The sequence below is a fragment of the Rattus rattus genome, chromosome 2 (genome assembly GCF_011064425.1).
Source record: "Rattus rattus isolate New Zealand chromosome 2, Rrattus_CSIRO_v1, whole genome shotgun sequence".
NCBI classification, from domain to species: domain Eukaryota; kingdom Metazoa; phylum Chordata; class Mammalia; order Rodentia; family Muridae; genus Rattus; species Rattus rattus.
Window position 1 is genome coordinate 2,298,533 of NC_046155.1, and position 11,977 is coordinate 2,310,509.

Here is an 11,977-nt window from a genome sequence, read left to right on the forward strand (position 1 = left end):
CCACTTCCCCCAATACTGGGACTAAAGGTATGTACCACCACATTGGCTAAAATAGAATATCATAAAATAATAAAAATAAATGACAGTCTAGTGAGAAGATCTCTAGGGTATGTGAGATCTCTGGAGTGTGTCTTTGAAAGGGATATTGCAATGTTAGCAACCCCCACCCCCTTTTGAGACGAGATCTTTCTAGCTCTGGCTATCTTGCCATGACTTGCCATGTAGACCCAGCTGGCTTAGAACTCATAGAACTGCCTGCTTCTGTCTCCTTTACTTCTCCTTATGACAAGGTGAAAGGTCTTCTCTGCTACATGCTCCCTCTGTGATATACTGCACTACCACAGTCCCAAAGTAACATGGCCGTAGCCAAGCAGCCAGAGACTAGAGCTCTGAAATTCTGCCAAGGTAACTGTGGTGGTGACATGCTTGGCCCAGGGAGTGGTACTATAAGGTGTGGCCTTGTTGGAAGAAGTGTGTCACTATGGGGCTGGGCTTTAAGATCCTCCTCCTAGTTGCTTGGAAGTCAGTCTGCTCCTGGCTTCCTTTCGATGAAGATGTAGAACTTAGCTTCCCCAGCACCATGTCTGCCTGTATAATGCCAGGCTTCCTGCCGTGATGTTAAAGGACTGAACCTCTGAAAGTGTAAGCCAGCCCTAATTAAATATTGTCCTTTATAGGGGTTGCTTTGGTCATGGTGTCTCTTCACAGCACTGGAAACCCTAGCTAAGACATTAACACTTTCCTTTTGTTCCTTTTCTTGAGATAGTCTCACTTATGTAGCCCTGGCTGGCCTCCAACTCACATCATACCACCTTAGCCTTCTCGACTCTGGAAATACAGGTATGTGCCTCCTGGTCTTCTGTTTCTCAGATTGGTCAAGTATAGATCCCCAAATACTGACACAGGAGGCAAAGTTAAAAGCCAGGCAGGGCTACACAGCAAGTCCTTGTATCAAAACAAAACAAAACAAAAAACAAAACCACAACAGGGCTGGCAAGAAGTCTCAGTGGGTAAAGTGCATGACCCACAAGCCTGACAACCTGAATTTGATGTCTGGAATTCATGACTTACACGCACACACACACACACACACACACACACACACACACACACACACACACACACACACAGAGGATCTACCACAGTGGGGCTACAGTTTACGAAGAGAATAGTGACTTAGAATCAGACCAGAAAATATTCTGAGGAAGGGCTGATGAAAACAGAAAATGCAAAAGAAAATTTGAAAATTTGAGAGACATTAAGCCCAGAAGGTAATGCTATCCAGATAATGGGAATTCTAGAGAGAAATACAAAACATCTGAAGAGATAATTGAGAAAAATTTTCTGGAAAAAGTACAAACATAAGTATTTTGGATCAAAAAGGTAACATGTCAAAAAAGGAGATAAAGGGGCTCAGAACACACTGCTCTCGTGAGGATTGAGTTTGATCCACCGCCTGTACATCAGGTTCTGCTCTGGTCTCCTTGGGCACTGTTATCTCCCTCTCTCTCTCTCCCTCCCTCTCCCTCTGATTTAAAATAATAAATCTAAAAACGAAAAAGTAGAGGGGTTGTAGAGATGGCTTGGTAGTGAGGAGTGCTGCCACCCTTGCAGAAGACTTGAGTTCTGTCTCTCTGTCCCCAGCGCCCACTCCACACAGCTCACCATTGTTGTAACCACATCACCAGGGGAGCTGACATCGTCTTCTAGACTGACAGCACTCACATGCACAGACACACACAAACACACCTAATTAAAAGAAAATAGTAAAAACACCAAATAACAACCTTGATCCCAATACTCAAGAGGCAGGATAGGGTGAGTTCTAGGCTAACCTGGTCTACATAGAGAATTTCAGGAAAGCCAGGGCTGTGTAGAGACCTTGTCTCAAAAAACCCAAAATAACAAAAGATAAAAAAAAAACAAAACAAAACCCTATACTAGTTGGCAGAGTGCTTGCCTACCTAGCATGTACAGTCTTGAGTGAAGATTCCCAGCTCTCACAAACAGGGTAACGTGGTTGTGATTTGAATAGGAACGGGCCTCATAAGACTCATGTGTTTGAATGCTTGGCTATAGGAAGTGGCACTATTAGGAGGTGTGGCCTTATTGGAGAAAGTGTGTCACTGTAGAGGCAGTCTCCTGTGATCAAGCTATGCCCAGTGTGGCACAATTTCCTTCTGCTGCCTTTGGATCAAGATATAGAACTCTGGGGGGCTGGAGAGATGGCTCAGTGGTTAAAAGCACTGACTGCTCTTCTAGAGGGCCTGAGTTCGATTCCCAGCAACCACATGGTGGCTCACAACCATCTGTAATGGGATCTGATGCCCTCTTCTGGTGTCTCTGAAAAAACAGCTACAGTGTACTTATATATAACAGATAAATAAATCTTATGGGGTTGGGGATTTAGCTCAGCGGTAGAGCACTTGCCTAGCAAGCGCAAGGCCCTGGGTTCGGTCCCCAGCTCTGGAAAAAAATAAATAAATAAATAAATAAATAAATAAATAAATAAATAAATCTTATAAAAAAAAGGAAAAAAAAAAAGATATAGAACTCTGCTCCTTCCTAGCATCATGCCTACCTGCATGCGATGCTTCCTGCCATGATGATAATGGACTGAACTGAAACAGCCAGCTCCAATGAAGTTCTCCTTTCTAAGAGTTGCCTTGGCCATGGTGTCTCTTCACTACAATAAAACCCTAAGACAGTGGTACAGGGTTATTATCTCAGAACTGGGGAGATGGGTGTGTAGGAGGAAGTGTCTAGGAACTGTTGTGGACGTCAGAAAACAACTTTCAGGGGTTGGTTCTCTTCTTCCACCATTTGGATTCTGGCCTTTGAACAAGTTCCTCAGGTTTGACAGCAAGTGTCCACCTACCGAGCCATTTCACTGGTCAACCAAGGCTTTTAAATGAAATCAATCAAGTTGATTTTAAGTAGTGAGGAAATCTGAGATAGTCTCAGGGTGATGGAGTCAGGGAACTATGATGTATCAAATGCACTACAATATGAAGCCTAAGTACAAAGACCCATTGGGCAGATTTAGAATACTGAAAAGACACTTGTGTAGGAATCTGTTTTTAGATATCTCTTGTAGTTCAGATGTGGCAATGTCTTCATCCTCTGACTTCACCTTCCCAGGTAGGATTACAGACAGGTGCCACACCTGGTTAGGATTATTTTTGGGGGGTGGAGGTGAGGACATGGTCTCTCTACATAAAACTATGTAGAGCAGGCTAGCCTCAAATTCCTTAGGAGATAATTGTGCCTCTGCTTCCACACTACTTCTCTTAAAGGCATGTGCCATAATGCCTGCTAACAGAATGACTCTATAGCTCTGGTTAACCGAGAACTCAAGAGATCTGCCTGCCTTTGCCTCCCAAGTACTGGGGTTAAGATTAAAGGTATGCACTAAACATGTCTGTCTGTCTGATCTGAAAAATTTGAAAGGTAGTATCAATGAGAAAAGTATGAGCCCTTTAATGAATGAGTTAGGGGCAAATGGCTTTCTCTAGTTAAAGTTATTTCTCCTAATGACAGAGCTCCTAATGTGGATTTAGCTCGGTAAGAACACCAGTCTAACACACCAAGTGCCCAAGGCCTGAGGTTCAATACTCAGTACTAAACAAAAACAAAAAAGAACTCTTCATAAAAAAAATTCAGAGAAGTTAAAGATAGGTTTCTCTTTAACCCATATGGTTTATTTCTCCATGTATATACACCTATATTTTATACATGTGTATACCCAAGTATACATTTACTACCACAAAAGGCAAACATGACGAACATAAATGAGAGTCAGAGAGGGTGTGATTGCAGGATTTCCTGCTCAGAAATGAGATTCTATGAAGCTAATGCATAGCTCAACCAACTACCCACAACAGCCCCCCCCACCAAAAAAAAAAAAAATTCATCAGAAGACAAAAGGAAGGCTCCAAAGTAGAAGTTCCATTAGTACAAGTTTTCAACGAAAATACATACACACAAGCACATTAGGAGTAGGCAACAGGGTTGAATAGTTCCACTGTGGGATGAATGACCAGTAGGGGCAAGACTAAGCTGAGAGGTCAGTTTCAATAGGATTCAGCAGGGGCAGGATTAATGCTAGCAGGGTATAGCCAGAAGCAGAAGCCTCCCAATAAGTGAGGCCACAGCTCAAAGAAGCTTGCACAGTTTAGTGAGTACCTGGGCTACTGAAGGATATTTGAACTAAAACAATGGGAGTAAGTAAATGGACAGAGGTAGTCATGAGCAAAGGTCTGAGTCACCACAAGAAGTCTTTTGATGCTGAGGTACAAGGGGTAAAGACATTACAATAGCCTCTAACAAAAGGTTAGTAGCCCCACAGGTTCATGCCTGTGAGGCAGGACAGCCACTGAGTTGGTTAGCCTACGCTACACAGTGATTTCGAAGCAAACCTGGGTTAGAGACAACCTCAAGATTACAGGAAATTGGGGTTGGGGATTTACCTCAGTGGTAGAGCGCTTGCCTTGAAAGCACAAGGCCCTGGGTTCGGTCCCCAGCTTAAAAAAAAAAAAAAAAAAAAAAGATTACAGGAAATTAATACCCTGAAGAAATTAGAGAAAGTCAAAGAAAATCAGGAGATGGTAAGGAGGTATCCTGACCACAGACACGTTCTGGGAATGACAGGTGGCGAAGGTGAAGAGAGATGGGATGCAGGCTTGTTTGCATAGCGGCAGGCAGTAAGCACTATTGCAGTAAGGGATAACAAGGCACCAGGAGTTTGTCCTGAGCTGTGCTTAAGAGGCAAGTGGGTCTGAGGTCCTAGGTTGCACGCTTAACTATTGGAATAGCTGCTGAATATAAGCAGGTATAAAGGAAGACCCAGTAAGGCACAGCACAGGGTGAGGTATCAAGTGTCCAGAGAGGTACTGTGAACCAGATAAATGCAGCAGAGTTCAGACAAATCATTTCCTGCCCATTCTACCCACACGTGACCAAGGCTTCCACCATAGAAGAGACTTCATTTCACCATGAGCTTCCCTCTACAGAGAGCCACACGGACACCAGTGTAAGTCACTACCCACCAGGGGTTTAATTCTTTTTACGTCAGTTCAGAAAGGGGCCATGCTTTGTCCCCATCCAAAGGAAAAGATCTGCAGGGCACCCTGGGAATGTCCAAACCCAGAAAAGCCAAGGGGTAGTCCCTGAGCAAGTAGAAAAGTGGGTCCTGGGGCTCAGGCCGCCTCCTCCTCTTCTTCTTCACTCTCCTCCTCACTCTCATGATACTGTCTGTGATTGGTGTTGACAAAGAGGTCAGAATCATCTTCAGAACCTGACCCTTCTCCTGACAGCTGTGGCTCAGTGGGGAGTTCCGGCTGACTCTCTCTGTGGGAGCAGGACAGAACAAGTAACATCTTCTGGGGAAACCAGAGCTATAATCTCAAGTCCCAAAAACCAGGACCATCAACTAAACAATCAGGTTTCTGAAAATCCAAGAGCCCCAAACCCTTATGCAGTGGCACATGCCTGGCATTTAGGAAGCGAAAGCAGAAGACTAAGTCTGAGGACAGCCTGGGCTACATGAGATCCTGACTCAAGAATAAAGGAGACAGGGGTTGGGGATTTAGCTCAGTGGTAGAGTGCTTGCCTAGCAAGCGCAAGGCCCTGGGTTCGGTCTCCACCTCCGAAAAAAAGAAAAGAAAAAAAAAAGATTTAAAAGAATAAAGGAGACAAAGCAAAAAATTCTGGGAGAGGATTCTTCTAGAAAAACAGAGCAAATAGGGAAACCCAGTCAAAAAGAATAGACTCAGGATTACCTCCCACCCAGCCCCTCATCAATTTGAGTGAGGAAGCGACCCCACTAGCATTACTGACACATAGCTCACATTTCCTAACAGCTGATGTACTAACAGCTTCCCAATGCTGCGACCCTTTCACAGTTCTTCATGCTGTAGTGAGCCCAACCATAAAATTATTATTACTCCTTTATAACTGTAATTTTGCTGTTATGAATAATAATTTAAATATCTGACATGCGACCCTCAAAGGCGTCTCAACCCACAGGTGAGGACTGCTGCACTAAGCAATCTTACTCTCTGTGTAATCCCGTCTCTTATATGAACTCGTTTGTTTTTGAGAAAAAGTTTCCTATACCTCAGGCTGGCTTTGAACCTGTTATGAGTAGACCATTCTGGCCTCAAACTCCTGATCTAGTACTACCTTGTTGAGTACTAGAATTGCAGGGATGTCCAGCCACATCCAGTTAGAAACCTCCTTAAGATACTTAAAAAAAAAAAAAAAAAAAAAAAAAAAATCTAAACTCACCCGTCTATTAAGTGGCAAAGCCAGCATTTTAACATGTGACCTCTTGGGTTGGGGATTTAGCTCAGTGGTAGAGCGCTTGCCTAGCAAGCGCAAGGCCCTGGGTTCGGTCCCCAGCTCCGAAAAAAAGAAAAAAAGTGACCTTTTAGCCACACTCATAACTACCTATCCTATTATGTGTGCTATAGTTCTCAACAGGAGAAAAGAGCAAGATCCCGTTTCTCCTTGAGGCGCCAAGGTGTGAACTTGTACTTCTTGTACTGGGGGCTCGCTCCTTACCTGTTCACATTGTTTTGTTTCTCAGCTACCTCAGAAAAGGCCTCAGGCCTGTGACAAGAGAAGAGCCAGGTTAGAGAGCAAAGAGAAAACTTTCAGCGAAACAGCTGTTTCAAAACGTCCCTCTTGGAATGGCATAACCTTTTCTCCCCAATTCCCTAGCTAGGATGATACTATCCCCAGAAGCCAGAGGATAAGTAATTAAGACCATCCTACCAGTGACCCTCCTTCTGTAGAGAGCGGACATGGTTCTTGCAGAGCACAAAAGAGATCTCAGCCTTCACTTTTTCTCCTTCTTCAATAGGGTCAACAATGAGGAAGTCCCCTGTAGGTGATAAAGGATAAAGCCACTCCTACTGTGGAGGGGAAATCAAGGCCATGGTTCTGACTGTAGAGGGATGTTTCTAACCTCTCTTGATCCAGATGTTCTTGCGGTATTTGGAGGGCATGCTCACCAGGAAGCGCTGCCCTTGTGCTGTCTCTACTTCATGCAGATTGTTCCCAGGAGTCCTGAGGACCTGGTCCAGGAAAGAGCATGAACCAGCCACATCATCAGTTAAATCAAGCATTCTTCAACTCCATTGAGCCCTCCCTTTCCACAGCCCAGGGGTCCAATGGGAGTATCTATCGGGAGGACAGAAACCTGGAGACCAGGATCACTCACTTTCACTATCTGCTGTTGGTCAGAAGGCACCATGTGCTCCCCCAGCACCTCCTGCACCACATGCTTCCTCTTGCTGGCCTGAGACATGCTGGTTATTGTCCAGGGTTGTTAGGGTGCACGGACTGTCAGCTCTTCTTCCAGAATTATTTGGATGCCAGTCTTAGAAGCCAGGACTGCTTTCAAGAGAAGCAGCCTTATACGAAAAAGTGCCACCTTGCCCTGTTAAAAACATGCACTTGAGGGGACTGCAGGACTTGCTGCTCTGGCAGAACCAGGTATGGTTCCCAGCACTCTTAGAATTCACTGCCCCTATTCCAGTCACAGAGGAGTCAACACCCTCTTTTGGAGACACATATGCAGGTAAAAACACTGGTATACATAAAAAAACGAATAAAATCGGGCTGGAGAGAAGGCTCAGTGGTTAAGAACACTGACTGCTCTTCCAGAGGACCTGAGTTCAATTCCCAGCAACCATATGGTGGCTCACAACCATCTGAAATGAGCTCTGATGTCCTCTTCTGGTATGTCTGAAGGACAGGTCAGTGTATTCGCATACATAAAATAAATTTTAAAAAAATGAATAAAATCATTAAACCACAAACTTAGTCAGGTGCTGGTGTACATCTTTATTCCTAGCACTTGGGAGGGAGAGGTAGCCAGGTATTTGTTGGGTCCTAGGCCAACCTAGTCTACATAGGGAGACCTTAAACCAAAAACAAACAGGCATGATCTTTAAGGGCTAGAGAGATGTTTTACGAGCCAACACCCACGTCGATGGTCCACAACCACCTTTAACTCCAATTCTAGGGAATCCAACGCCCACTTCTGTCTTCCAAGAGCACTTGCAACACCACCCATCTTAAAAACAAATCTTGAAAACCAACCAAGCCAAACCAAACCATGAAAAATATGTTTTATCGTATCGGTTGAGATGTAAGGGTGGCTCGAGCATTAAATCTCAACACTCTAATCCCAATCCATGGAGGCTGAAGCAGATGAATCTTTGTGGAGTCCGGGGCCGGTCTGGTCTACGTAGTGAGATGTCCTCTCAATAACAAACAAGAAATAAGTAAATAAAATGAGATCATGGAAAAACACCCAGCACACGGGAAGTCCTATGAGTTCTACTTCTAAGTACTGTTGTGATGATGAAACCACACGCACCTCCCAGGCCGATCGCTCTGACAACCTTTCTGGGAGAAGTTTAAGACAAACTACGTTCCTCCACATGCGTGAACATCTCTCAAGTCTAGGAGAGCCATACAACGCTGGACCTCCTAACACATCACAGGCATAGACTGACTCGGCGACCATCAAGACGCTTCAAGCAGAAAGACCCTTCGAGCAAAGAACCACCCACAGCACTCACCCGCTCGGCGCTACACAAGCAAGCTCCGTTTTCCAGGTTGACGGTGAAAGCAGCTCGTCCACGACTCACCTCAAGAGTGAGTCAACAAAAAAGCAAAGAGATGCGACTTGCAGGTGGTGACGACGGTAGCGCCGGTTTGGACGCTTGGTCTCAAACCTCCGGTGTTCCTACCTTCCGTCTGCGGGTTTGAGGTGATAAACCTGACTCTGAGGAAACCGCGCCGTGAATTGCACTTCCGGGGTTCTCAGAGGCCCTCCGGATGCCCCGCCCCCTCTTTGTCCGTTCCTTTAACTCTTCCCTCCATCAAGTCAGACAAACCCAAGTTCCAGGTGCTAGACAGGAAAAAAGTATTCTCCTCGGAAGCGTCAATCCCACAGACGGGAAGGGCCGCCGGAGAAACAAAATCCATCGAAAGCAGCGTGGCTTCCTGAAAGGGACCGGAAAACAGCGACTACCGTGGGCGTGGCGGCTAGCGATTGCGCTTCAACTCTATGACTCCAGGGGGCTAGACGTGCCCAATTTGGGGATTATTTTGAAGGCCGCGCACAAAACGACCCGGAAGCGGAAGTCGAAGAACGTTCTAGCTGCTTGAGGTATCGGCGGGAGTGGCTGAGTGGCGCGAGGAGCCGTTACCAGAGCCGGAGCTGCTGGTGAGCGTGAGAAAGCGAAGTGGGGCTCCGGCTGGAGGGTTAGTGGCGGCGCGCAGAGCCGGGAGGGAGAGGAGTCCATCGCAGAAGCGCGCCTTTGCAGTGGAGCAGCCAGAGTCTGTGGGAGGGGCGGTGCGCGGCATGTAGGGGCGGTGGCGCGTGGAGGAGGCGGGGCGTCGCGCTTGGGGCGGGGCCTGCGGGACCAGAGAGGCGTAGAGGAGGCGGGCCCCTCGAGCGAGTGTGCCGCGCTTGTCCGCCTCTGGAGGGCAGCGAGTGTAGCGAGAGCCTCTTGCTATTCTTACCACGTGGTAGTTCCTAACGGGGTCAGTGTCTGTCCAGCCAAGGTCACCGAGAGAGCTTCAGGGTGGGCCTTGGCTACTGAGTCTGGGAATCTATCGATTGCCTTACGTGCACCACCTGTTAGTGCAAGCTAGTATATCGATCGGGTCAGTACCCAAACCCAGGACCCACGAAAGTGGGAATTTCTGAATAGTGGGGGAGGGAGGGAAACCTTCCCTGGTCCCCAGTTTAATGAGGGGACTTAAGGAAGCAGCCACAGTAGCTGCCCTTGGGAGTTGCGGTCTTCAGCCCTAACCAGCTTTTTTTTTTTTTTTTTTTTTTTTTTGTGATTCCCAGGTTAATCCTGATCAAGATGACAACCTCTCAAAAGCACCGAGACTTCGTGGCAGAGCCCATGGGGGGAAAAGCCAGTGGGGGAGCCTGGCCTGGGATTGGTGATGCCCTGGGCAAGAGGCTGGAGGAAGGGGGCTTTGACAAGGTGTGGGGTGGCTGCAAATGCCAGGGAGTAGGAGTGAAGGTTGGCAACAGATGTTACCAAGCAAATTGGGAGTGAAGAAGAGTAGGGGTATGGGGAGGGTGAGGACAGAAATACATAGTTTGAAGTGTTTTGGGGGTACCTAGGGAGACAGGTACTTCCTTCATTTTCATGTTTTGTTTTTTTTTTGAGACAGGGCTTCTCAGTGCTAGGATTAAAGGTGTGTCCCATTGTGCCCTGCCCTTTTGTGTGTTTTAAATGTCACAAAAATGAAACTAGGCACAGCAGGTTGTGCTTATGACCCCAGCAGTTAGGAAGTTGAGGTAAGAGGATTCCCGTGGAGTTTAATGTTAGCCCTGGCAACAAAGGAATAAACCCTGTCTTAAAACAGCCAAAACAAAAATGGCCTTGCCTTCTCAAATATTTACCAATTAACCCTCGGAGTGGTATCAGTGTAGGCTTGTTGCTTTTAGCCCATAAGACACTCAGCTAACTATATACCCTTTTCTGTTTTGCAGGCGTATGTGGTCCTTGGCCAGTTTCTGGTACTAAAGAAAGATGAAGATCTCTTTCGAGAATGGCTAAAAGACACATGTGGTGCCAATGCCAAGCAGTCCCGGGACTGCTTTGGGTGCCTTCGAGAATGGTGTGATGCCTTCTTGTAATGTTCTCTGGGGACCCCTCAGCTCCCCTAGCCACAGCATAGAATCTCCAGAGTCTGCATCAGGGCAGGGTGCCTCCCTGTCCTCCACGAAGGAAAAGATTGCTGTTGTCACCCTCATCTCCTATGTACTCCAGGGTCTTTTGGGAGTTCTCTCCCCCCAGCATTTCAACCTTTCTGGGTTTCTTGCCCTCGCATGCCTTCCCCTTCCCCTCCCCCTACAGTTCCATGGCAGCAGTTCCTAGCCTTCCTGAACGGATTACTGCCTCCTTCTCCCTCACCATCTGTTGGATGCCCTTTGACTCCTTTTTTGGCAAAAACAGTCACTGTCTTTATAAAAGATTTTTAAATTAATAAAGTTAGTGGCCTTCATACTTGTTGGTCTGTGTCAGGGAGCAGACGGGCTAGGGGGTTGTGTTCCCATTGCTGAACACGTCTTCATTTGCTATCAGTGCACACCGAAACTGGGTCCTTCCATTTCCCCTCCCACAAGGGAGCCACCCTAGCCATGTGGGCCTTGGGCAGGTACCCTGGGTGTCCCAATTCCTAAATAATGTGGGAGAGAGTGTGGGTTGACTTTTTTTTTCTCCTGGGAGCCATGTAGGCTGTAGGCTTCCAGATGTCAAGTCAACAGTCTAGGCAGCACCTGGTGGAAAAGTCAGTGGGAGTCAAAGGAACCAGGAAGTGGGTGAATAGGATGTGGGGAAGAGTTCACCTGCCAGTCATCACACCACGTGCTCTTTTAGCCTCTGGGAAGAATGGGTGGGGCTTTTGCTGTTTGCCTGGCTATTGTAGAAATGGAAGGAAATGGTTAAACTTGAAAAATGAGTTCCAGTTCTAATGTTTTCAGGCTTATACTGTGAACCACCCCTAAAACTAGTATCTTTATGTTTCTTAAATTTTTTATTTTGGAATGGTGGAGAGATTTGGGGTTCAGAAAAACTAATTTGCCTTTGAACTTGCAAGAAAACAGCCAGTGGAGCTCAGTGTTGGAGAGCCTGTGTTCCTATGTCATGTAACCCATGCTAGGCTTTCTGAGCTTCAGATGGATGAGGGTTGAGAGGACTGGGTACTGCTGTAACAAGGATTCCTGCTTGGTGTTCATTCCTCCAACAGAAAGTCATTGAGTGGGCTGGAGAGATGGTTAAGAGCACTGGCTGCTCTTCCAGAGGTCCTGAGTTCAATTCCTAGCAACCACATGATGGCTCACAACCACCTGTAATGGGATCCGATGCCCTCTTCTGGTGTGTCTTAAGACAACAACCATGTACTTAGATAAAACAAATAAAGCTTAAAAAAA

At 46.5% G+C, this 11,977-nt stretch overlaps 2 protein-coding genes across 5 annotated transcripts; one reads left to right on the forward strand and one right to left on the reverse strand.

The window, feature by feature from the left end:
* Nucleotides 1-5,031: 5,031 nt before the first annotated feature.
* Nucleotides 5,032-9,038, reverse strand: Eif1ad (eukaryotic translation initiation factor 1A domain containing). Its single transcript, XM_032891177.1, has 6 exons — nt 8,595-9,038; nt 7,226-7,444; nt 6,971-7,079; nt 6,778-6,886; nt 6,565-6,612; nt 5,032-5,349 (listed from the first exon to the last, which is right to left on the reverse strand). The coding sequence occupies exons 2-6, from the start codon at nt 7,310-7,312 to the stop codon at nt 5,199-5,201; spliced, it is 504 nt and encodes a 167-aa protein (XP_032747068.1). The 5' UTR covers nt 7,313-7,444; nt 8,595-9,038; the 3' UTR covers nt 5,032-5,198.
* Nucleotides 9,039-9,119: 81 nt separating this feature from the next.
* Banf1 (BAF nuclear assembly factor 1) lies at nt 9,120-11,051 on the forward strand. Of its 4 annotated transcripts, none has more exons than XM_032891180.1 (3): nt 9,120-9,244; nt 9,878-10,019; nt 10,535-11,051. In XM_032891180.1, the coding sequence occupies exons 2-3, from the start codon at nt 9,894-9,896 to the stop codon at nt 10,679-10,681; spliced, it is 273 nt and encodes a 90-aa protein (XP_032747071.1). In that variant the 5' UTR covers nt 9,120-9,244; nt 9,878-9,893; the 3' UTR covers nt 10,682-11,051. The 4 variants fall into 4 exon arrangements, with proteins under 4 accessions (XP_032747071.1, XP_032747072.1, XP_032747075.1 ...); XM_032891181.1 differs by having other exon boundaries at nt 9,165-9,282; XM_032891184.1 differs by lacking the exon at nt 9,120-9,244 and adding an exon at nt 9,466-9,564.
* The last annotated feature ends 926 nt before the right edge of the window (nt 11,052-11,977 follow it).